General features: G+C 45.3%; 1 protein-coding gene across 1 annotated transcript in view; it reads left to right on the top strand.

Moving 5' to 3' along the window:
- LOC138498338 (fibrocystin-L-like) overlaps nt 1-26,935 on the top strand; it is an 848,238-nt gene that overhangs the window by 198,449 nt on the left and 622,854 nt on the right. The window contains exons 10-11 of the mRNA XM_069622136.1: nt 15,036-15,192; nt 22,712-22,868. Coding sequence (XP_069478237.1) covers nt 15,036-15,192; nt 22,712-22,868 — 314 coding nt within the window. The remainder of the gene's footprint in view (nt 1-15,035; nt 15,193-22,711; nt 22,869-26,935) is intronic.

The following is a 26,935-nucleotide window of genomic DNA, read 5'->3' on the forward strand; positions in this document are numbered from 1 at the left end:
GACAGGAGAGAGTCCGAAAGACAATTGGGAAAGAACACAAGAGACTTACAATTTACAGTGAAAAGACACTCTTCACTCACCTGAGAACAGCAAAAATCAGAGTCAGAGCCACAGCCAGTCTGGGCTCCACACGCAGGCTCGCAGACCAGTGAAATAACTAGGTCTATAGGATACCTGCAGCGGCACCCCTGCGTTGAGAAGCAGGACGGAGAACTCACTGCTCACAAATACAAGGTGAGAGTTAACCCTGAGGGAAGGGCTAGTGACCAGAGTGAGTTGGGCCACTCCAATCACGAATGTTTCTCTAATTACTCGCTCCCTTAACCTATCATAGGAGAAGACTTCCCCAAGGTGCATCATAGACTGGAGTGACCACAGAAGTAGCATTTGCAATCCAGCATCGTCCGGCGCCCCCGCAGAGACCAGGTGGCCTTAGTCAATTCTCCGCCCGGGCGTCATGGAGACATCTGAGAATGACCAATTGGCCCAGTTACTAGGTGAATTACGGGCCGAAGTGTACGCTGCCCGACAAGAAACCAATGCCCTCCGGAGGGAGCTGATAGTGAATAAGGACCACACAGATGAGCTGGCCAGGCAATTACTGCAGGCGCAAGCCGGCCAAGCTCCATTACTGGGAGCGTTCCATCAGTCCGGCTCCGTCAGTGACCCCGGTGCAACTAGTCCTTCCTGGGGCAGTTCCTTTGGCCCCACCTGAGCATTTCACAGGGGACCCGAACCAGTTTGCTGTGTTCATGAATCAGTGCCGCCTTCAATTCCTTTGTAGACCAGGAGCATTTCCAAATGATCAGACAAAGGTTGCCTTTGTGTTGTCATACCTGGGTGTCAGTGCTGCGGACTGGTCAGTGCCACTGGTTAACCGCGATGACCCTCTACTGCGGGATTTCGGAGGATTCCAATGGGAAATGGAGAAACTGTTCGCTCGACATACCCATGGCCAAGTCCTGGACAACAAACTTCCATCGCTTCGCCAAGGCAGTCAGGATTTTCTAACCTATATCGCTACCTTCAACAGACTCATTGTTGAAACTGGGTGGCCAGAAGAAAAGCAGATCACACTATTCCATCGAGGCCTAAGTGGCGAGTTGAAAGACGTTCTAGCCCAGGTAGTAGATCCTCCTCGAGACTGTGCTGAATTCATCGAATTGGTAGTACAGTTAGACCACAGGCTGCAGGACCGGAAAACTGATCAAGCCCGATTTGAGGGCCGCACTGTGTACGTACGCCCAAAGGAAAGCAACTCACGGCCACAGGAGAACCCTGCCGAGCCTATGCAAATCGGAGGGGTACGAAGCCCATTAACCAAGACTGAAAGAGAAAAATGAAGGCAACAGCAGTTATGCCTGTATTGTGGGAAACCAGGCCACTATCTCCAGGACTGTCTGGTGAAACCACCCCAGAAAACAGTAGGAGCTACAGACAGAGAAGACACCAAACAGGAGTCGGAAAACCTGCAAGCCCGGCAGACGTAGGGGTCAGTTTGTCGAGCGAAAAGAAGGAACCACAGACCTTGCACCTTGCTGTGCCTGTGATCTTGATCAACCACCAACAACCGTCCAGGATGCATGCTGTTGAGGCATATGTAGACAGCGGAGCCGTTGGTAATTACATATACCAGGATTTGGCAACTACAATGGGTCTTCCCCTGCATCAAAAGAAGACATCAGAAAGAGTCACCACTGTCGACGGCACGGAAATATCTTCAGGTCCTGTGACGCATTGTACAGCAGAAGTGACCCTTTATGTCAAGATGGTCATCGAGAAGCTATTGTCTTCAACCTCATTAAGGCTCCTCAGTTTCGGGTGATCGTGAGGATACCATGGTTGGAGACTCATAACCCCCATATCAACTGGCGTGCGAAGAGTCTTACCTTCTCCGGTGATTGTGCTCGCACATGTTATGAAGTGGAAACATCTCTGACTGAACAGAAGGGGGCGGTGGCATTGGGTTTAACAAATACATTACCAAGGGAATACTAAGACTACCAGGACATCTTTCAGAAGGAGCAAGCCAATACATTACCCCTCCATAGACCTTACGACTGCCAAATTGATCTCATACCCGGGGCGCAAATTCTGTGTAGCCGAATATACGCACTCACTGAGCCGGAGAACATCCATCTGAAGATATACTTGGACCAATATCTGGCAAACGGTTTCATTCGTCCATCCAAATCCCCTACAGCATCACCCCTCTTCTTTGTACCCAAGATGGAGGGGGACCTGTGGACCTGCATTGACTATCAGGCATTGAATCAGGTGACAGTGAAGAATCGGGAATTATTAGACCAAGTCAAAGATGCCCAGATATACACCAAACTGGACCTCAGGGGGGCATACCATCTCGTACGCGTGAAAAAGGGAGATGAATGGAAGACCGCCTTTCGTACCAAATACGGCCTGTACGAATACCAGGTGATGCACTTTGGGATTTGCAATGCTCCGGCAGCATTCCAGTTTTTCATGAACAACGTACTGCGCAAGCTAATCAATGTTTGCGCATTAGTCTACATCGATGATATCCTGGTGTACTCGGCTTCCCAGCAGGACCATGTTAGGTATGTCCGCGCCGTCCTTGAGAAACTCTGGCAGCATAAATTATATGCCAAACTCGAAAAATGCTCCTTCCATGTCACTGAAGTTGAGTCCTTAGGCTTTATTCTCACTCCCTGAGGCGTTCGGATGGACAGACACAAGGTGGACGCCGTCCTCAATTGGGCATCAGCGTCGTCAGTCAAAGGGGTTCAGAGCATGCTGGGCTTTGCAAACTTCTACCTCCGATTTATTCCTGGATTTTCCCAGATTGTTCACCTGATTACATCCTTGTTACGCAAAAACAAACGCTTCCAATTGACAGACGAGGGGGAAAAGGCCTTTCAGGTACTCAAGAAAAGTTTATCTCGGCCCCTGTACTTTGACACCCTCGTCCAGATCTCCCGAATGTAGTCGAGACTGACGCTTCCAGCATGGCAATGGGGGCTGTTCATTCGCAAAAAGGTCCCGAGACTGGCCAATTACACCCGGTGGCATTTTGGTCACGCAAGTTTTCGGCATCCGAAATCAACTATGCGATAATGGACAAGGAACTCCTAGCGATCAAAGCAGCATTCAAAGTCTGGCAACATTACCTTCTGGTTGCAAGACATACAATTACGGTGATCACAGACCACCGCAATTTACAATACCTCAAGTCAGCAAAAGCCCAGTCATCACGTCAACTCCTGTGGGCTTTGTTTTTTGCTGAATACGACAATGTGATCACATACCGGCCCAGGGTTCGGAATGGAAAGGCTGATGCTCTTTCCCGTCTTGGCAAATAATGAAAACATGTATTCAAACCCAGACCCAATCGCCATTATTCCGGTTGAAAGATTGTTAGGGCTCACAACAACTCTGTCCCTGAGCGATCTCCAAAAAGAAATACAATTGCAAATGAATGAGAAAACTCTACTGGAATGGGTCGCCAAAGGCGAACATCATACATCAGTAAACCAACTCCCCTACTTCCAGGGATACCTGGACCTACCGAGCCAAAAGCTTTGAGAGCAAGTCATCTTCAGCTACCATGATCGAATGATATACAGGCATTGCAAAAACATTGGCTAAGGTGAAAAGAAACTATTGGTGGCCAACCTAGCAGAAGGACATAACCCAATTTGTATTGTCGTGGGGAATCTGCGCTCAAAACAAATCCCAGAAACAAAAACCTGCAGGCCTTCTACAGCCTCTGGAAATACCTCCCACGCCTTGGCATACACTTTTGCTCGACCTTATCACCGACCTACCTCCCTGCAATGGCTATAACACTATCTTGGTCGTGGTGGACATATTCTCCAAGATGGCCCATTCTATCCCATTAAAGGGGCTACCATCCTCATCCACTTTGGCAAAGGTGTTCTTGGAACAAATTGTCCGGTTACATGGTTTACCCTTCATATTGATTTCAGATCGCGGCAGCCAATTGATCTCCAATTTTTGGAAATAAAGTTGTAAAATCACGCAGATTGACGTCCGACTGTCCACTAGTCACCACCCCCAAACAGACGGCCAAACTGAACAGACAAATCAAACACTTGAACAGTACCTAAGGTGCATGCTGCATCAGACCGAGGGTAATTGGAAGGACATTCTATGGATTGTTGAGTATGCATATAATAATTTGCTACACACCAGTACCGGACAGAGTCCATTTTACGTCATTTACGAACGACAACCACGTACCTCCAGTTTGGATCCCCTCATGGCCTTAGAAATGCCTGCAGTAAAATCTTGACACACAGGCATCACTCATGCCTTCAGAAAGGCAACGGAGCACCTGGCGCACGCTGAAGAAAGACATAAAAGATTCTCGGACCAGCATCATATGAAATCTCCTGTGTATCAAGTAGGGGACAAAGTCTGGTTGGTCTCCTGGCACGTACCCATAAAAGGAACTCTGACCTTTCCCCCAGATACCTAGGACCTTATACCATCAAGGCCATTGTTAACCTTGTAGCAGTGAAGCTGGCTTTACCATCAAACATGCAGATCCATCCGGTGTTCCACATGTCACTTCTAAAACCTGTTCAACCTGGCACTCGGATTAAAAGACCTCCAAACCCTGTGTTGATCAACGGTGAACCCAAGTTTGAAGCCAAAGAAATCCTGGATTCAAAAATCACCAGATCCAAGTTGTACTACTTAGTGGATTGGAGGGGGTACGGCCCTCAGGATAGAACATGGGAGCCCAGCAGACAAATTCACGCCCTTCGAGTAGTGAAACGTTTTCATCATAAAAATCCAACCAAGCCAGGACCAGACGGAAAGACCACCGTGAGAGGTGCCTTAGGGGGAGTGCTGTCACGATTTATACCCCTGGTGACCCTACCCCTGGTGATCCTTTACATATTTGCCCCCAGGCCACATTGCAGTGTCTGAGATTGGCCCCACGGGTCTCACAAGCCATAAGGAAGAAGTCCTGGTCCCAGTCCTGGTGCCTCTGGCGCCAGGCTCATTGCAGAAAAGAAGGCAAGTGTCAGGTGCTGATCTGAGTCCAACATGGAGGACTCCATTACATTTCTGTTCCCCAAAACATCCATGCAGACTAGTGTTTTGGGTGTGGTTGGGCCCTGGGGAGTGGCTGGCCATATAAGCCACGCCCCGGCTGGAAATCGTGCTTCGTGTTATTCTGCACCTTGCACCGTAACGCTCACTGTGTCCAGCTACAGCTTACCTGATCTCCGGCCCGGAAAATCTGCTCTGGAAAACAACACTGCCGATCTGCAAGGAGGAAGAACAGAACTCATTATTCTCTACACTTACCTGTAAGTAGTGGACATCGAATTCCATCCAGCTTTTTCACTCGCATTACCGCTCCAGGAAACCACTGCAACCTGCAACGTAGGAAAAGAGAAGAAACAAGACAGCAGGTTAACAATCTCCATAATAGCCTCAAGCCCAACACCAGCGCTGCGCACCTTACCTGTCATCTTCGTGGGTCTCGGCTCAGCGCTTCCCCGTTCTTCATCTGGCAGCAAGAATAGACTACACGCGGTTCACGTTGCGAACACCGGCTGAGACAACACCTGCAGAGACAAAAGAACATCACATTAGTCGGACACATTCCGAACGTAGGAACAGACATTGTAAAGAAGAACAAACACGGGAAAGGAGGAAAGGGACAGGAGAGAGTCTGAAAGACAATTGGGAAAGAACACAAGAGACTCTTAGAATTTACAGTGAAAAGACACTCTTCACTCACCTGAAAACAGCAAAAAACAGAGTCGGAGCCTCAGCCAGTCTTGGCTCCAATCGCAGTCCCGTGGACCAGTGAAGTAACTAGGTCCATAGGATACCCACACCGGTAACGGCGCCCCTGCGTTGAGAAGCAGGACAGAGAGCTCACCGCTCACAAATACAAGGTGAGAGTTAACCCTGAGGGAAGGGCTACTGACCAGAGGGAGGTGGGCCACTCCAGTCACGAATGTTTCTCTAATCACTCGCTCCCTTCACCTATCATAGGAGCAGACTTCCCCAAGGTGCATCATAGACCGGAGTGACCATAGAAGTAGCATTCGCAATCCAGCATCGTCCGGCGTCCCCGCAGAGACGAGGTGAGCGTAACAGTATCAGGCACTTCACCAGGATAATGCCCATTCCACCTTTTTTCCTTTACCCTGCCGAAGCACAAAACGACTGTGTCACCATCTTGCCCCCCAAGTGAGCCTCATCTCCAATCCTAAAGTGAGTCTCCTGGAGAAACAAATCCACAAACAGTCCCTCAGCAGTAATGATCGCTTATGGGTTCATCCCCTGAGTTTACCCGCATCGACTGATCAATATCTCAACTCAAACTGATCCTAGAGCCATGCAGCCTTCCCAATCGACTCTATTTGTCTTCATACCTAGGAAGCACAACCCTTCCCCAAGCCACCCACTCTAATCCCCCCTCCATATCCCAAATGCGAGAACTAAAACAACCACACAACCCATATGAATAACATGAACAATATCTCGACCAATGAGATGCACAGATAACTCTGGGGCACTAGGAGTGCAGATCACCACACACCTGACGCTTCCTCCAAACGAAACCCTGTCACTCCACTGCATCCATGCTTAACAACAATCTCCCCTCCCCGATATCCACAGCTACAAACAAAATACCAAGCAATACCAACATTCCCTGCTGTAAGAGGCACATCTATGAGACAGTTTTTGGGGGTGAAGCATTCATCTTTCTGAACTTCCTAGGATCAGTCACTTTTTATTATTATTTTATTATTATTATTATGGTATTTGGTGAGAGTGGACCTAGCTTCAAGAAGCAAAAGAGCGCTTTACAGAGGTATTCAACAATACAGATACACAAGAGAGCGCTTTTCAGAGGTAACAACAGAACAGATATACAGCATGGAGTAGGATACAGAGGGGCGCAGAGGAGGGGTACAGCTGTACAGGGTGGTGAGTCAGGTGGGGCGGGAGGCCACGTGATGGCCTAGATGTTCAGGAGGAGCGACTCCTTGAATAGCTGGGTCTTGAGTTCTTTTCTGAATTGGAGGATCATGGGGGGCGAGTCTGATGCTGACAGGGAGGAGGTTCTATAGTCTTGGGGAGTAGGCAGAGAAGGCTTGTTTTCTGGTCCTTGTCTTTTGGCAGCAGCAGATTCCAAGTCGACACGTGTCCTGGCTTCGGTGGTGCGCTGTCCACCAGAGATGCTGAGTTTCTCCATGAGGTAGCAGGGTGAGTTGAGGGCGACTGCCTCATAGATGATGCAGCAAGACTTGAAGGTGATATGTTTGTGCAGTGGGAGCCAGTGAATATCGATGAGAGCTGGGGTGATGTGGTCATTTCTGCGTAGACCCTTGATGAGGCAGGCAGCCGTGTGTAGGACACTTCTTAGTCGCCCAAGGGAGGACGACAGGAGGCTTTCGAGGGCAGCACTTTTCTTCTTGCCCCTGGATGTGCAAAGGTGTTTTTGAATCTTTCCCTCGTCTGCCATTGTTCTTACTGTTATGATTGCTGGTGCCTCATAGTTCCTGGAGAACCTGCTCGGACTTATTCCCTTCCTTTAATATTGTAACTCTCCTCTGACCTGAAAGGACAGCACAAAGGGGTATCTCCATCTGTACCTAATCCCTTCTGTTTGATGCCAAGGTCTCAATAGCCTACACTGTTTCCGTAGATCCAGGGTGTATGCCGACAGATCTTGAAATGATTTAATCAATTTCCCTTCCCATTCAAACGTTCCCAGGCTGTGGACCTTCCTGAGAATGGCCTCCTTAACTTGGAAGTAGTAGCACTGGACCACGACCGATATAGGCCCTGACCAGAACCCGCACCTCTATTATTCCTGTCGAACACCACTGTCCTGGAATCTTCCGGAACTAACAAACCTTTAATCAAGTCCTTGACCCATCTCTCGAGATCAGAGGATGATTCCCTGTTCTTCTGGGGAAGTCCCCACAGGCGTATGTTGTTCCGCCGTGTTCTGTTCTCCACATCGTCCAGCTTACTTCGCATCTTCTTCTCCCTGTCTGTTTGTTTATTTATTTGTAATGTGCGCTAGACCCGAGGGTATCAGGGCGCAGGGGGTACATGAATATTTTCAGCTTAAGGATACATAGTTACATGGTTACACAGTTATAATACAGTCAAGAAGGTCAATTGCAACAGTAAGATATATGCATACAGTAAGCATAATCAGGAATACATTACATGAAAAAGAGCGGTTCTACATAATATAGGCATAGTGGTGTCTATTCACATGTGCAAAAGAGTGGAGATAGTAGGACAGTAGCTGAAGTGCATTTAGTGGCCATTTTATTTGAACCATTTGACATTGTAGTGTCTGAAGTTCGGGTATGTTTGGTTCGCCCTCAGGGAGGGGGGTAAGGAGTTCCAAAGCTGGGCAGCTTTGACTAGGAAGCTGTTCCCTCCAGCTTTTGTCTTTGAACCTTGGTACGATCTAGCAATTAGTATTAGCAGTTCTGGTGGGCCGGTTGGAGGATTTTCTCTTAATTCTCTCTATGAGATAGTGGGGTGCAGTGTTATTTAGGCACTTGTGTGTTAGTGAGGCAGTTTTAAGCAATATTTTGTCGCTAGTGGAAAACCAATTATTCTGTCTCCCTGCCTCAGAGATGTTCTCTTTTATGGCTATGCCCAGTGCTGCTCTAAGAGCATTATTCTGTGGAGTCAGAATTTTACTGACGATATACTTATTGGCGCTTAGGTAAAGGGCGTTACCAGTTTGGACAAGATTAGAGCTCTGGCCAAGATAGTACCGCTATTTTTAGATAAAAATGGTTTGCCGGCTCTAATCAGCTTACATGTGTATGCTGTGGCATAGGCCATGGAATTAACCTGTTTGGCAAAGGTAAGGGTAGAATCCAGGTAAACACCTAAGGTTTTTACCTCTTTGGCGACCTTGATAGTGTTGCCATCAATATTAAAGGAGGTGTACTTGTGACCAAGTTCATTAATGTTAGGCTTAGTTCCCAGAATGATGAGTTCAGTTTTGTCATCATTCAGGCATAGACCATAGTAAACCATCCATGCCTGGATGATGAGGTAAATTGTGTTTACGAAGGCCAAATCCTTATCATAATCCCCAGTGAGTGGTATGAGAATCTGGGTATCATCTGCATAGTTGGTGTAGGTGATACCAAGATGATCCATATCATCGAAAAGGGGCTTAGTAAATATATTGTACATTGTGGGTGAGACACATGAGCGCCGAGGCACTCCACGAGTGATGGGAATTGGGTCTGCTGCTGCTGAAGGTGATAAGACGCTCATAGTTGGGTTGCTTAGAAAGGATTGGATCCAGACTATGGCCTTCTGGGAGAGGTGTGCTGCTGAGTCAAGGTGTTTGCAGAGGACCTTATGGTCCACCAAGTCAAATGCTGCCGAGAGATCAAGAAGGAGTAGTAGGGCTGATTTCCCATTGTCTCTCAGCTCGTCAATTTGGGCCCTGAGGTCAATCAGCACTGTCTTGGTACCACGTTGTGGCCTGAATCTTGATTGCCTGGCTGCTAGTAGCTGGTTATGCTCCAAATAATCCTGTATTTAGAGATAAGACACACTATCTAAAATGTTTAGTACGAATGGCACTGTTGTTATAGGCCTATACTTGGTGGGTATAGTAGGATCTAATTACTGTTTTTTGAGGAGCGGTAGTACCCCGAACTCTTTTAGATTACTTGGGATGGTGCCGATAGAGAATGAGGCATTGATTAGCTTCGATATGAAGGGTGCTAGGTCTCTAGCCGCATCTTTGATGATTTGGGCTGGGCATTTATCTCCCTGACAGTTAGACAGTTTGAGAGAGCGGATGATTTTTTCGACCTCTCGAATTGAAACTTTGGCAAAGCTAAAACGTTGTGCTGGTTTAAGTGGAGGCGATGCAGTGCTAACGGGTGTGGTAATGTTGGGTATGTTTATTTTTTTGGGCAATTTTATCCTGAAGAGTGGTGATTTCTTTAGCGAGGGCCTTCTGTATGTCGGAACACCAACTTTTATCCTTCACACAATTATCAGGCACAAGGATCGGGGCTTCAAGTTCTTTTAGGATAACAAAGAGTTCCTTTGTACTTGGGTTAGCTTGCAGGATCCTTATGTTGTATGTTTCCTGCTTGGTGCGCATCATTTCTTTCTTATAAATGGTTGAGGTATTGATAAGGTTAGCTTTGTTTACATCAGAAGGTATCTGCCTTCACATGACTTCACATTTAATGTTTCCGTTCTCAGGGTTTTGAGGTGTGGGGTGCACCAAGAGTTCAGATGTGCTCTGGGTTTACTTTTTCTCATTTTTAGAGGGGCAATGGTGTCTAAGGCTTCAGTCATGGTTTTATTATATTCATTAACTAGGGTGGTGGAATCAGTGATATCTGGTAGTGAATTGAGGGCTGGTAGTATTAGGGGTAGGAGTTTATCTGCGGTAATGTTCGTTTTATTCCTCGTTAAGGTCGGAGGAGCGATTAGGTTATTTTTGCTTGAAAGCCTTTGGCATCTAATGTAAAGGCCACAAGATGGTGGTCTGTCCATAGCCGAGGGGATATGGCCGTGATAGAGGTATTGCAATTGTAATCTGCCACCCAGTCAAGTGTTCTACCTTTGTCATAGGTTAGTAGTGTCACTCTTTGAGTGAGGCCGAGATCAGTGAGGACATTGCCTTTTATTGCTGCTTGCTGGTCTTTGGGATCATTAAATCCCAGGTTGAGATCCCCAAGCAAAAGTACTTGCGAGGTATTTTTTAAATTGTCAGAGAGAATGGTGGAGATGTCATCCTCGAATGCGCCGATGGGGCCCGGAGGTCTGTATATTAGATGAATGATGAGCGTTTGGGAGTCAGAGATGGGTAATTTGGCAGTGAGGGATTCACAGGATTTGACATCAGGAGAGGGGACTAGTCTTAAGGTTAGGTTGGATTTGGCTATGAGAGCTATGCCTCCTCCACGAGTCCCGATTCTGTCTGCTCTAAGAATGGTATCATTGCCGGGTATAGCGAGCATAAGGGCAGGGCCTGCTGCTGCATGTAGCCATGATTCAGTAATGGCTAGAAAATTATAGTGGTCTTCCTGAATTAAGTCAACTACCTCCGTGGCATGAGCTACTAAGGCTCTAGAGTTTATTAAGGCCCCCTTAAGGTTTGGGGCATGATTTCCTGTCAATGGAACGGGTAGAGTACTGTTGTTAACCTCATCAGTCGATGTTGATAAGTGGGGTTTGTTCTGCTGGTATTTTTTATAGAAAGGATTGTTCATCTTTAACGTGGATAGAGTAGTGGGATTAGTATTTTTGGTTATGATAGTTTGTTTGTTATGGGGTATTTTCTCCTATGGCCAATATTGGTTATTAAGCTGGCAGGTAGTTCGAATAATTTTGTCAGTCTAGAGCGGAGTCTAATGTTTCTGGAAGGAAAGTGACAGGGTATATTAATTCTAGGTAGACTCTGGGTAAGATTAACCGTGTGTGACAATTGTTGTTGGCTCAGATTGCTGGGTAACGATGGGGTACATGCAGCACTCGCTAAGACTACCATATTTCTAGTTGTAATAGAGTCTGAAAGAAAGGTCTGTGGAATATAGAACTAGTGCCAGTTGGCTGTGAGGCAGAAGCATACATAGTGCACTTAGGGCTAGTTAGAAAGTGGTGTTTCACAAACAAGAAGTTCCAATTTATACGTGGATGGTGGGTGGCCTGTGTGGTTTGCACTCTAGTAGCATAGGTTACTTCACTTGGCTAGCAGTGTATCAGAGTACATTTTGGTAGTATAGGCTAATTGGGATTACAGACAACAAGGCTAATTGCCTTCAAGTGGGCTGTGTTCAAGTTCTTTCAAGCTAGTCTCCATCTTTACTTCCAGGACATCGGTAGAGAGTAGCTTATGTTCTAGGGCCTCCACCCTGTCCTCCACCTTTTCCACTCACTCCTTGATCACCAAAAAGGTGTTATGTGCCTCCGCTCTAAAGGTATGTACGATTACACACTGTGGATGTCTGTCTGGAGTACTCTCAACTCTCCCCCCATTTGCTGAGCCTGTGCCTATGTCATGTCATTGATTCCAGGCCACCACTCGTGGATCCACTCATGGATCTCAAAGGACAATCATAAGTCAAGCGGTCTCCCGCAGCAAGTCAACAATCCACCTCCTTTGGAGTATCCCCTCTACTCACCACAACAAGAAAGTTCCAAGATATCCACAGCCATCGGGGTAAACTGCCAGCTGGTCACATGCTGTCTTCCAGGCCTCCCTCATCTCTATGCTTCAGGTCCCTTCTGTGCCACTCATTGCCACCTCGCCCTTCACTCAGCCACTAGCAGGGGTATTTCAATCCTTGAAATGTGACCAAACTCACAACAGTGCGGCTCAATCAACTTGCACCTTTGCAGGCACTGAGGGTTCCATCTATAGGGGCATATACCAATCTTTGTGGCTGACATTGATACACCTTTCACCCTCACTCTGGCGATGGTTTCTGCAGACAGCCACAGACACCTGGTTTTCACGGGCAACTAAAGTCTTTCCAGCCCTTGTTGCCAGTGCCACAGTCAGACACCTCTCCTGGTCCAGCTCGGTGGAGGTGCATAACACCATGTCGCTGATCAAGCTCAGCCAATTGTACTGTGAGCGTAGCTGGACCTCCCTCTGACACCTCAGCAGATACTACTTGTAGCCACTGAATATTCCAATGGCCACGGTTGTGGCAATCCCAGGGTGATCATCTTCAGAGATCTCGAGTTGGCCCTATTCCCTGTAGTGTCTTGGCAGTTCCACGTTGGATCTTGCCTCCTCCACAGGACCATGACAGAGCTCCATATAGCAGCTTGGAGCAGGGAGGCTTGTCCTTAGGTAGCTATCTTTATCCGCGCCCCCTAGTAGTCTCCTCTACAGATGTGTTTAACAACATCTACCATAAGTTCCAGCTAGCACAATCATTGGTTAGGGATCATGGGAGTCAACATCTAGGGTGCCGAACTTGGAGACCTCTGTCCAAGAATGAGGCTAAACAGAGCAGGTCTGGGTTTTCAAATCTTACCCCAAATGTTTTGCGTCACTAATTCAAGCAGAAGCAAGTGGAAGTGTCTGATTTCAAGAAAATGTAAATTGCCACCATGATTACACTTTATTTAATATGTTCTTTGGAGCTTTAAATATCTCCCTATAAAACACAGTGGGACTGATTTACAAACCGCTTGTCAATATAATTTTCGCGTTGAAAAACACCTTTGTAAATCAGGCCCACCTTGTTCTATTTTAGTTTAGTTTATTTACCCTTCCTCAAAAATTGAATGAGGAGGAAACTCCCCTGCATCTTTTTCCTTAAAAAAGTTCAACATGCCACTTTACACAAATTGCCTCTAAAACATGACCTGTCATTAGTCAAAATATGTTGGGAACCCTTATGTAAGCCTTTCTCTCTTCTAAACAATCCCCAGAGACTGGTCCTTCAGTGATGTCATTTCACCAAAATGCCAGAGATAGCGGAAATGATATCACATGACCCTTGACCTCTGATGACATCACATGAAGTGATGTAAATTGACCCCATCCCGAAGTGACATCACCCCTTGAGAAAACAGGAAGTGGCATCACATAGCATTGTTCCTAAGTACCCTATGAAAAATATGGTTAAGATATCACTGTAATGTGATATACATTTCATACAAGAATGGATCACCATATGTATTGTTAATATCAGTGTGTATAGCCCATGTTACCAAATTACTATGAATGCAAGCAGACGTCCAAGGCTAAATGATAATGATGTGTCATTACATAGCAATTACGCTTAAGCGCTTTATATAGTACAAATATACATACAATATCACCCAACCTGTGTTGGTACTAATTTATCAACCTCAGAAGGATAAAAGGCTGAGATGACCTTGCTGGGATGTGAACCTGGAACCTGCAGACCAAACACACATCGCTGCAGTGAGCGCTCCACCCACTGAGCTATCTTACCAGCTATAGCTATCTTACAGCTATAGTACAATGAGCAATTCCATGTCTTAAACTAGTAACTGAGATTTAACAGCAGGCCAGTTCATCTGCAGGTCTGGTGCAAAGTGTTACACTTGTCGAACCCCCTTTTTTTAAGAGGCCTGAACAAGAAAGCCAGCCTCTCCAGAAACAAAGAAACACATGGCACTGGCCACAGCCCAGGGGCTTCAATTGAACCCCCCCCTTTATTTTAGGGGTAGCATGGGAGACCACAGAGGTAGCAATGGAGAGCTCAGGGGTCGCAGGTGTGACCCCTGGAGGCCCCCAAATGAAGTCCCTGTGGTCCTACTTATTCAGTTTTCTCCATCCTTCTTCTCTTATCGGCCCTTTTACTCCCATTAATCTATGGCTATGCTTTTTTAGTCATTAGCCCTCCTCGCCTGTCCATCTGTTGTATCTTTGTTGATAGCACATTTCTTGCCACATTTTATTTTTTGAGTTATTGAAATTCATAATCCCCTACATTTTTTAAAACAGGGATTTCTCACTGAAGCAGTGTCCTTTAGGTACTTATTGTACACTTGGCAAACCATTTTAGTACTTTTTCTGTGCAGGGATTGAGTAACTGGACAAAAAGTGACTATGTTTTTTCTTTAATGTATGCACCATTTTTACAATGTTTTTAAATTTCTAGTATGCTTTTAGCTGATTAGATAATGTGTTTGGAATTTGTTCACATTTTCTTTATTGTCCTACTAATTTTACTTGTAATAACAAATTCAACATGTATGTAGATGGCTAGATAAAAGACGTCATAATAGGTACATTAGATCTTGTTACACCTGCTTTTTTTAATACTCGTGTCTCGATGAATTTGCTGAAATCAATAAATGCATCTTAGTCCATGGGCAAAGTCACTTGGGAAGATGAATTGCTAACTGTTTGGGGATCCCACTGGAGACATTACTTCCAGGGGAAGGCATTTGTTTGAAGCAAAGGATGAGAGCTATCTCAGGTACCAGTTACATTTTAAATTTTGGATATTTGGAGTTGATCATTTAACCCACTGTGGAGCTCTAATCCATTCCAGCTCTGACCTTGGAAGCGTGAATGTCACCATCGCTGGAACAGTATGTGATGTACAGAGTGTCGCCAGCACACAAGTCATCTGCATCACAAATGGTCACAGTCCCTCAGGTCATGTTAAGGTGAAAGTCAACATCGAAGGACAAGGCATCGCTAACCTTGTAAGTATAAATCTTGTCATCCCATTTTTATATATTTTTGAAAAACATAACATGATTTCATATATATATATATATATTATAAATAATTATTTGTACAGCCACCAACTTTTGCCACCTAGTAAATCAATACATAATCCTGCATCCATAAGAGAGGCAGGAAGGAGACATGCAAACATTAACAAGATATTTAAGAGGATGTAATCATTAAGATGAAAAATATCAATTGTGGGTGCTGATTACAGATATCAGTTCATTATTATTTTTCAAATATTAATGTATTAGGTAATGAGCTAGAAAATAATTTTAAAAAGAATGTGCGCACTGTAATTGTTGCACTGCAGAGTTGGTCTAATGACCATTTGGTTTATTTGTTTGTTAAACTGTTTAATTAAAGCAATGAGGAAATATATGTTTACTTATCCAACGTTACTAAATAAGTATGAAGTAATTTTGGATAATTTTAACAATATTTAAGACAACAAATCCCTATTGTTTGCAACAATATTATAAAGCTAAAAACAAACCAGATTTTGAAATAAACTCACTAGTGAAAGACATGGAAAATTAATGGTCACTTGAAGACCTTTCTTCTTTAAAACAGTCATTGTGAAATCCAAGCAAAATTGCTCATACATTTATTTAGAGAAATATTGTACTTCATGTCGTCTACGCCTATTTATGTATTTACTTATTTCCTTACGTGTAGTGTTTGATTTATACAGTGCTTAATGCCAGACTCCTCCAGCTGCTAAGTACTCAACCGATGATCAAACTCATGGCGCATGGTATCAGCTTCAAAGTGTATCACATAAGCTTTAGGAAAGCCGCAATATATCCATCCCGTGGTGCCAATATACATAATGTTCTGGAATAAGTATGGCAAGGTGCTACTTATTAGACTTCCCAAATAGAAACCCGTCACCCTCAAACAGTGTGGGTACGATAGTGCGGCTGATATCAGGCTCCTCCCTTAACAAGTATCTCACTCCAATTCTGATGCCACTGTATTAGCCTTGTAATGAGGCATGATCTGCATCCAAGACTTACTGGTTAACATATTAACTACCATGCGGACATACATATACTTCCATGTGTTCATAGCCATATTTGCCATACAGTGCTATGTTTGCCTTCGTTTTTCAGAAGGTGGAGAGAACAGTGTATTATTGGGTGGAGTGAATTACGTATTAAGTAAATGGGACCTCAGTTTGGGGCACAATAACTACTCTAGATTCATGAGTCTACTTTAAGTAAAAGGCTGGCCATTCATCACCACCATAGTCTGGACCTTGTGGCAGATGCATATCATTGTGGGAACAAGGAAATGGCTACCGAGCAGATAGGAGAGGCAAAACGTCCCGCATCACTACTTTTCTCATCTACAACACAACAGCCTCTAGCATTGTCCCATGATCTGAACATTCTGCATTGTCAGGCTGGGAATCCTTGGTACAATTTAAACAGTAAAAAAACTGCAGGCTATCCACCACTATCTGCAGAGTTTGCACACCAACTAATGAGGTGGACAGAATCTTAGGCCCATGCTCAGACCCCACCCCCAAATGCTATATGCTCTGTGAAAGTGATTCCTCATTGGACGAATTATTCTTTTTCATGAGATTTCCATAGTCTGCAAGGACTGTCTGAAAGTTTTGAGCATGGTTAAAACTTTAATCTGCAGCCACATGTTCATGGTAAACACTGCCAGAGGCCCTGTAAACAAAAGGCCAGAAGAAAAGCCTACAGCTATTGCTTCCAAACCAGGGCTAAGATTTGAGTTCCTACTGTCATGGAGAGGCCTTGAAAATCATCTTTTATGTGTAATATGTATGTGGAAGACAAGGGTGTATGTATTGCTTGTACCCGCTCCACACTGACTGTAATGCAACACCTTCAGCAGAGACAGACACAGATGACTCATCTGCTTCGTTAATGAAGGATCTTATGCAGGATCTGAGGCTGAATCTAACATGAAGAAAAGACAAGCCTTCATGATAGATACCTGCCAGTAACAGAGCCAGGCCTGCAGAGGGGCTATTCTCTACAGGGGATGAAGGGTTGAAACATGCTGGCCTGACCCAGGGTCCCTGGGGAATAGTCTCTAGGTCCAGCCTGGTGATCTACTTGGAAAGAAATATTAACCATGGGAATAATACTCAATAAAGAGTCAACCCCATTGAGCATCCTATCACCTTATAAGTAAGTGAGAGATGTAGGGCTAGACGGCACAGTTGCTGGAGTACTATTCACTCGATGATAAAAATGATGCATACAGCATTTTGAACAAGAATGAAGCTACCTTAAAACATCGTTCAAAATTGCAAAAGTGGTTTTCCGAAGCCAAGGCTGGTTGATCCGCTCAATGTTTTACCCAGAGATACAGTCTAAGGTATCAGACATCCCTTTTCCTGATGAGGGCTCTTTCGGAAGAAGGTAGATGGGGCATTGCACGGTATCAAAACTGACCTGGAGCCAGCAACAATTATTTAGGGTCCAAGAGCAGAGTAACAATTATTCAGAGAGGGTGCGGTAGGTACCACACACAGTGCTTCAAGTGCAGCTATAAAGCCGACAGAAAATGAAACAGCGTCTGTTCATACAAAAGCTCAGGCTAGCGTCTCCATCCAAAATTCGAAGTCACTTTAACGCAGTCCAACGATGCCACCTCCATTTTCTGTGAGATAGTCATTCATGGCTGGCTCTTTCCCCTCACTTTTCATTCTGGTACTTGTAGTTGCACATTTCTGATAGAAATAAAACTACAAGCACTGTACAGGAATGCAAAGTGACACCTGGTTCAAGAACTGGACTTGAAGAATATCACTTAAGAAATGCATATTTCGTGAGATCTGATGTTTATTAAGAACTGATGTAAAGTGAATGAAGTGGGCAGTAATTGGGTGCAACGCGAGAGTGGTTGCTTTTGGTTCCTGCACAGAATGACAAGATAATTCAGCATTTTATACACTTCAATTAAACCAATGGGACAAACACAGCTCACCACCTGGTTATTCCATCCTCAGGAAAGACCGCACCTCTCAGAGAGGTGGAGGCGTCGCCCTCATCGCCAGAGACACACTCTCCATCAGAGTAGTTGAAGGCATCCTTGACAGCAGCAGCGACTACCTCCCTTTAAAAATTAATTTCTCACCCAACTGCACCATATCCATGCACATTGCCTACAGACCTCCAGGACCGTGCACCGACTTCCACGACACCCTTATCACTGCACTGTCTCACAACATCAAAAAGACCTCACAGGTTCTACTCCTCGGTGACCTCAACTTAGGGCTGAACGACCCCAAAGACTCGCCTGCGAAACACCTCAAGAAGGCACTATCTAACCTAGGCTTCATTCATTCCATCTCCCAGCCCACACATATCAAAGGACGCACCCTCGACTGGGTCAGCCATCACAATTGCTCCCTTCTCATCAAGGACAACAACCCTATTCCTTGGTCCGACCATCACTACATCCAATTCAACCTCGGAACCAACAAAGTGGCTCTTTCTCCGCCACCACCATGTCCCGCCACGTACGCCAGGAGCTCACACAGTGGAGAACTTGGCACCCTACCTCCTTAACACAGCCCTTCAAACTCCCTCTTCGAACAACCCTGATACCTTAGCTAACACCTTTAAGGATGTCATCACGTCAGCTGTGGATGCTATTGCCCCTATGACTCTCAAAAAAGCTAAAAAAGCCAAACATGCCAACTCATGGTTCTCCAAAGAACTCCTTGACCAACGTGCGCAGAAGAGGATTGCATTATCCACATGGAAAGCAAACCCATCTGAAGCCACTAAACAGAAGTTCAAAGCCATCTCCAAATCATACAAGACCAACATCACTCTGGCAAAGGCTGCTTCCTTTAACACCCGGATCTCTGACGCTAAGTCAGGATCTAATGAACTCTTCACCATTTTCAGGGAACTCGAAAAACCATCTGCCCCCCCCTCCTCAATCATTAAAGATGACAAATGCTGTAACAGCATTCAATCTGCCATGCTAGAGAAGCTTAACACCCTCCAAAGCAAAATTCGTGGCCACCAAAAAGCCCTCTCCGACACTATAGCGAACATGCACGCTAAGCCACCCACCAAGACCACGTCCTCCCCGCTGTTCGAATTCAAAAAGATTACCGAGCAAGAGGTCATCACCTTGCTCAATTCCATTAAACCCTCCAATTGCAAAGGTGATGCCTGCCCCGCCAGCCTCATCAAAGACTCCGCACCCAGTCTAGCCCCCTTCCTTACGGCCTTCATCAACTCATCCTTCCAATCAGGCCATGTCCCATCAGGACTTAAGGAAGCTTGGGTATGCCCACTTCTCAAGAAACCTTCACTCGACCCAACCATCCCAGGGAACTACAGGCCCATCATGACCGTACCGTTCCTGCTCAAAATCCTGGACAAAGCAGCTTACCTACAAGTCCAGAAGTTCTTAGAGGACAACCGTCTCCTCGGCTTATGGCAATCAGGGTTCCGCCCCCGGCATGGTACTGAAACGGCCCTCCTAGACCTTAACAATCAAATGGATGAGCTCAGAGACGCAGGCAAACCTGCCCTACTACTGCTCCTTGACCTCTCCGCAGCCTTTGATTTGGTTGACCACAATACTCTGTGTCACCACTTAGCCACCCAAGCAAACTTCTCCCCTAAAGCCTGCCAATGGATCACCTCCTTTCTCCAAGAAAGGGCCATGAAAGTCTTTTATGAAGTTGCCACCGCCACCCCCAGCCTCCTCACCTGCGGTGTCCCCCAGGGATCCTGTATCGTACCAACTCTCTACAACCTCTTTACGAGGCCCCTGTTTAGCATCCTGGACTCCCTTGGTATCTCATATACCAACTATGTGGACGATACGCAGGTACTCATCCCACTCACGGGCGACTACCTAGCAGACTCCAACACCCTTTCCTCTATCTACTCTACCATCCAATCCTGGATGGCGGAGAATTGGCTTTGCCTCAATAGTGAAAAAACCGAACTCCTTCTTATTGGTTCACCTTTCACTCTCGGCAATCTTGGAGAACAGTACGCCTCCTTCACTATTGATAATATTCCAATTATGGTCTCAAACCATGTTAAGACACTCGGAGTCTACCTTGACTCTGACCTGTCAAAGGACAGGTCAATGCCATCGCTGCCTCCTCAGCCTACTACACCAAAGTCCTCAACGCAGCCAGGCCCTTCTTGGCCCGTCAAAGCTGCCTCACGATTGCCAGGGCAATCATCGGGTCAAGACTTGACTACTGTAATGCCCTTCTCGTCGGGACTTCCAACATAAACCTCGCCAAACTTCAGCTAGTCCAGAACAATGCACTAAGGGCAGCCACCGGCACTGCAAGGAGAAACCACATATCCGAAATCAGAAGGCAAGTACACTGGCTCTCGGTTAAAGAAAGAATTGTCTTTAAAACTCTTACCCTCACCCACAAATGCCTTCACGAACTTGCCCCCCCTTACCTAACTAACAGAATTACCAGGCACTCCGCCACAAGACCGCTCAGATCCATCTACGCCAACACCATTGTGAGGCCTACCTCTCGGAAAGTGCGTGCTGGTGGCTCCAGCTTCCCTACCCTAGCAGCCCCGCATTGGAACGCCCTGCCTCCTCACCTAAGACTCATTGAGTCCCACCTAGCCTTTCGTAAGGCTATCAAAACCAGACTCTTTGTGTGATTTAAATCTGTATCCTCCACTGCCTATTTGCCTGCCAAATTGTAACTAAGAGCCTCTGGCACCAGTATGTAATCTTAAATATGTGTATCCTCTGTAACTAAGAGCCTCTGGCACCCGTACGTAATCTTAAATCTGTGTATCCTCTGTAACAGCGCCTCGATGCCTTTTGGGCTGCAAGTGCGCTTAAAAAATGCAAATAAATAAATAAATAAATCACAGCCTATTACAGTAATTTATTAAAAAAAAGAAAACGGAAGCCTGAAAAATACTGTGGCCCTGTAAATCAGACCCTTCTGGCACCCTATTCCTGCAGCAGCTGGTCACTCTATGCTCCTCCATCTCTCTCTCTCACTCTTTTTCTCCCTCTTTCTCTTTTTCATTTTAACCAATCTTCCTTCTTTCCCTTGACATTCTGCTCCCTCTTCTGTCCACTCTCACTCCTGTAAGAGAGCACACGATAGAGTGTTGAGCATGAGGAAGAACTCTGGGTTCCCATCCTTACTTGCAACACGTAATATTGGCAGCAATCAATACAATGAAGTAATATACTGTAAAGTTACGTGTTAAACACATGTTCAATGAACGTGGCCTAAAATCATAAAATGGAAACAATATACTATTATCAAGTAAATAAAACAGTTATAGTTTGATGGGCCAAAGCTAAAAAGAGCCCTTCAAAAGACGACAGGCCTGATTATTACAAGCGCGTTTTTCAATGGAAAAATCAGGCCCTGTTTAAGGCACAGAACTATGCAAATTCTGGGTGTCAGTACAGTGCGTGTGTTCATGCTTCTGAACACCCGATCTGCTCTATGCAAACTTTTACCCAGGTGCATTACAATGTTACTTTGTCATTTTCACCATCTTGCAGCAATGCATGTTTGGACTACAGCAATTGTAGTGCACCCTACTGCAGCAATGCATGTTTTCACCATGCCACTTTTCATTTTCAATGGAAATACACAATTGGACTGCCCTGGAGGTACGTTTTTGTACTTGCCATCCTGTTGTTGGGCCGGGGGCTGTTCCTTTGTCCATTGGAAGCATTTAGATTATTTAGGAGTTAGTTTTGTTACCAGCTGATACCAGCAGCAACGCATTTAGAACAGCTGGTGTTTCTCTTTAAACATCTGCAAATCGTGTTAACATTCAACTGCTCCGACTTCTTGTCACTCCTCCAGCTCTGTTTTCCTCGTCCCAGTACTTTCTATCTTGAACGCAATCTGCCTTTACAACAGTGATTCCGCAAATCTCCAAAGAATCTGGTAAGGCATTTGAATATGCTCCGGGATCCTGCATTAAACTACTACAGAACAAGCAAGACTGGATTATTTATGTTCGCTGGTGCCAGTGATAAGCCAGGTTGCCTCATTTCCAAATACTTTTAGTACTGTGAGTCTGTTTCTTTGGAGACCCTTTAGAAGTAAGGTGCGATACCAGTGTGTATTTTGATCACAGTACGTGAATGAGCACATTCATGAATAAAGTTAGAGCTGGAATCCAGTTTTGGATTATCGGGCGGGTGGGGATAGTTGTAGGGAAGAGAAATTATGTTTCTTTGCAGATTAAGAGTCATGTATGAGGTACAAGCAACTGCAGTGATTTTACCGAGAAGACAGAGTTCGTCTGGGGTGCAATCCTGGATGTGCATCCAGTATAGTGTTTTCAAAGCAGATGGCTTCCTCACATGGCTCCTCCCTCCAATGCTAGTCTCCACATTCAGAACCTATCGTTCACTTTGGTTACACTGTGCCGTGTGTGCATTGCATGCCCTCCTTAACTATTATTTACACGTTTAAATATATTTAATGACATTTATTCTATCCTACTTTAGGACAATGCTGACTTCTTCTATATTGATGTGTGGTCCTCCAATTTCACCTGGGGAGGAGAATCGCCTCCTGATGAAGGTTTCCTTGCAGTTATCACACAAGGACAATACATTTTGCTTGATGTAAACACACCTGTGCTGAAAATGCTCCTTATCCAAGGTACTGCTTATAACCACCCTGTATTTTTCACTATCTTGTTATCGAAAATGATATTTTGTGAACAGTTTCTAATCAAATGGTAATTAGTTAAGGAATGGATATCAAATTAAATTTGCCCGAGTAAACAGGTGCATGATATGTAGCATCCTGTCTATGTAGTAATTCAAGTTTTTATACTGCTTCGAACCATGTAGGCAATTGACTCTGGACCATTTCATGTTTCTCAAACTCTGATGGTATTACAGGTTACTGTTACTTGTAACGGTTTATTGAGATGCCAACCTCAACACAGGAAGTTCCTCCCCTCCCCATTCAAGAGGTCACCCAACAAACTGCTTAATAAGTTCACTATTAGCTCTACTCTTGTCCCATCCATGACAAGTAGACCCCCACCCCCTGTGCCACCAATGAGTCGAGAACCAGGCTGGTGTGCAGAAAAAAATATATATTTGTTTGATTATATGTTAAAAAAATCACACTAAAATGACACACACCACCTTATCGGTGACACAACAGAATAAACGTAAGCATATAGGTACTTATCGTCTAAACAAACTGTTAACGATTACTGAATATGATTTCAATTTCAACAATCACAGGTTCATTTTGATCACAAGTCACACATGACATGTACAGCGCTAGATATATGGGGTTGCACTGGACACTTGGAAGCTTTCATTTTTGAGAACACCTCATCTTTCAAATTGCATGTAAAATGTCAAAGAAATCAATGAGAAAAAAGTTTTGAAACAAAAATACATTCAAAAGAAATGCACAGTTTTGCAAAATGCAATCAATGATATTCTTCACTTGAGAACAAAAGCACATTCACATGAAAGGCAGGGTTTGGGGATTTTCGTTTTGGGGTAAGGAACCCTTTTCCTTAAAGGACGTCTGTGGTTGAATGGACACATAGGACTACCCAATTACCTTACAGTATATAGTTTTCAGCACACACTGGGAATGAGTTTTGTTAATTTCGAATTTTAACAAAGATCACCCCGTGGTGTTTTGTCAAAGGTAATTAATTAAATAAATATTTTGAGTTAAATCTGCTAAGGGGCTACACGGTTTTGCCCCCACACCCTGCTATTCAAGGTAAAGGTTAAGCCAGACACGTTGCCCACACTCATTGGAGATCAACTCCAACTCACCTTGCCCCCTTATTCTCCTCGACCTGTCCTCTACCTTTGACACCGTCAATCATTCCATCCTCATTAATAGGCTCTGTGAAACCCAGGGCATCACGGACTCGGCACTGGTTTGGTTAACCTCTTTCCTCTCGAATCAGACCTTACATGTTCAACTGGGCCCATTTCTCTGCTCTATCTCACTCTCAACTGCGGCGTCCCTCAGGGCTCTATCCTCTTGCTGTGGCTTTTCAACATATACCTTGCCCTCCTTGCCCACTTGATCTCCATCATCTCTCCTCATTTCCAGTGTTATGCTGACGACACACAGCGTTCCTTTAAGCTTCCCTCCTCTTCCTCCTCTTCCTCCTCTTCCTTCTCTCCCTCCTCTATCATTCCTGACTGTCTGACTGCTATTCAGGCATGGTGTGCTGCTAATGATCTATGCCTTAACGCCAGTAAGACTGAGATCCTTCTCATTGGGACCCCTACTAGCTCCTTCCCACCTACACTCTGGCCACCCTCCCTGGGCCCCCTCCCCTCACCCTTATATGATGCTAAAAACGTGTTATCTTCAACTCCTCTCTCTCCTTCTTAGCTCATATCGCTGACCTTGCCAAGAAGTCCCTCTATTAGTTTGACCTCCTCAGAGACATTCTCCCTTTCCTCAACTTCCCCCAGAAACACAATGGGGCTCATTAGAAGTCTGGTGGTAACCGTGCCGGTACTACCAGCGGGTTGCTGCCGGACCAGAATAATTTACCAGTGCCTGACTTGCCGGTAACACCATGGGATTACAACCCCGGTGGTCCGGAAAGTCAGGTGCCGGTAAATTGTAAATCCTCATTCCCATAGAGTCCCAGAGGGCTCTATGGGAATGGGGAACACGGAAGCACCGGCACTGTTATTAACAGTGCCGGTGCTTCTGTGCCGGTCTGCCTACCATGGCCACTGTGCCTGGCAGGGTCCGACCTGTTCGGCACAGCGGCTCCGGTAGGCAGACCTGTAATATGCCAGTCTGGAAACAATGGTGCTGGTAAGCTTACCGGCTCCATTGTTTCCAGACCGGCATAGTCGTAATGACCCACAATGTCTCCAGAGCTCTGTTTCTCTCAAGGCTTGATTATTACAACATCCTCTTCCTTAATCTTGCTCTCTCCTCACTCCGTCCTCTTCAACTAATCCAGAATAGGACTACAAGATTTATCCTTGCCTCAAGCCCAGGGACTGCATCTCTTCAGCCCTAAAATCTCTCCACTGGCTCCCGATGGCTGCAAGGATCAAATTCAAGACCCTCTGCATCATCCACAAGGCTTACTGGGGCCTGGGACCTCAATACATTCAACTCTCTCTCCCTAAATACCTCCCTGATAGAGTCCTTCGGTCCTCTAGCTCCAACTCTCTGCAGATCAGACATTTCTCCAAGCAGAGATTGGGGGGTAGATCGCTCTCTTTGGCAGGAGCCTCCCTCTGATACAAACTCCCTGCCCCTCTCCGTCTTGAGCGGGATCTCCTTAAGTTCTGGAAGCTCCTCAAAACCTTCTGTTTCTCCACCTCCTTCTCTCTCACCCTCCTTTGCTAGTCTCCTACTGCTGCCATGACTGGATGCCTGTGTCCCTTATGAGTCTACCCGGGGCCAGACCATCCCTTGTCCAGTCTCCCCTTCTATCCCCTTCCCACTAGCACTTGCCCTCAGGCTCCCTTCCCTGATTAGCCTTCCAAGGCTGGTCCTCCCTCCCCCATCACATTATTACCCTTCTCCTGGTTCCCCCTGGCACTAGCGCACCTGGGCACCCCTTAGCATTTGCCCACCCCCCTGGGCCCCCCTCTCTCCAGCACTTCTCCACTTTTCCCCCTATCCCATCCCTTTCCCTGACCTGCCCCTTCCCCCTGCGCTTTGATACTGCACTTGAACAATCTGAATTTCACATGGCCTCGTAGGACGGTTATTGTTGTTTTCTCCTATGCCCACCCCCTCGTTTTGTCTTGTGGTGCCTGGAAACACTTTCCGCTGTATAGGTGACATAAAAATGTTCAATAAATACAAAAATAAAACATTGGGTCATATATATATATATATATATATATATATATATATATATATATATATATATATATATATATATATATACTTACATTGGAGAGTTCAGTTTAAGGTTCAGGAAAGCCTCAAGTTCCTCTCTGGTACAAAGCAGTTCTGGTCACAGCACAGTCACCAAAGGGTCCAGTCAGGTTTTAGGCTTGCCCAGTTGGTCTCCCTCTTGCAAGGTCAGGGAGATGTCTCAGAGCCTTCAGTTAGGTTAAGGGCAAACTTCAAGATGTCTTAACTCCCCCCCCACAAAGTCTCCCGCAGAATCACCAGCAGAAATGCCTCTCTCTCCTAGTGCTTTGACTTTATGTACCAGGTATGACACAATCCCAATTTCATTATTGGGGAGGGTCCTGTAAGAATTCACGCACATATGATGGGTCATTTATTTTCCTCTCCACCCCCCAGTCCGGCCTCTCTCTACCAATAGGGTCTGGGATGTTGACATTTAAATTATGGAAAATGAATGGAGGAGAAAATCATTGTCTAAAATACCATTTAAATATTGCAGATTTTTCCACTCAGAAAGTCCCAACATGGGAACATTTGACAATTTACGAATAAACATAATAATATGCATATTTTCTGATTCATCCATGATGGACCTAGAAAAATTACTTTGGTTTTGACAGGACATTCCTGGGACGTGCTATGATTTTTCGCCCTTTATTGAAAAATGAACATAGTTGGAAATATGAAACTCCATAATCCAAGCACTAATTTACCATGCTATTAGCCCCCAATTTCCTGATTTCTAACATTTATGCTAAAAACATGTATTCTACAATAACACAAAATCCATATATTGCACGTATATGGAATTCACAGGAACATGACTGGCTCGTCCT

The sequence above is a fragment of the Ambystoma mexicanum genome, chromosome 5q, assembly GCF_040938575.1.
Source record: "Ambystoma mexicanum isolate Mex_15411 chromosome 5q, UKY_AmexF1_1, whole genome shotgun sequence".
Taxonomy (NCBI): Eukaryota; Metazoa; Chordata; class Amphibia; order Caudata; family Ambystomatidae; genus Ambystoma; species Ambystoma mexicanum.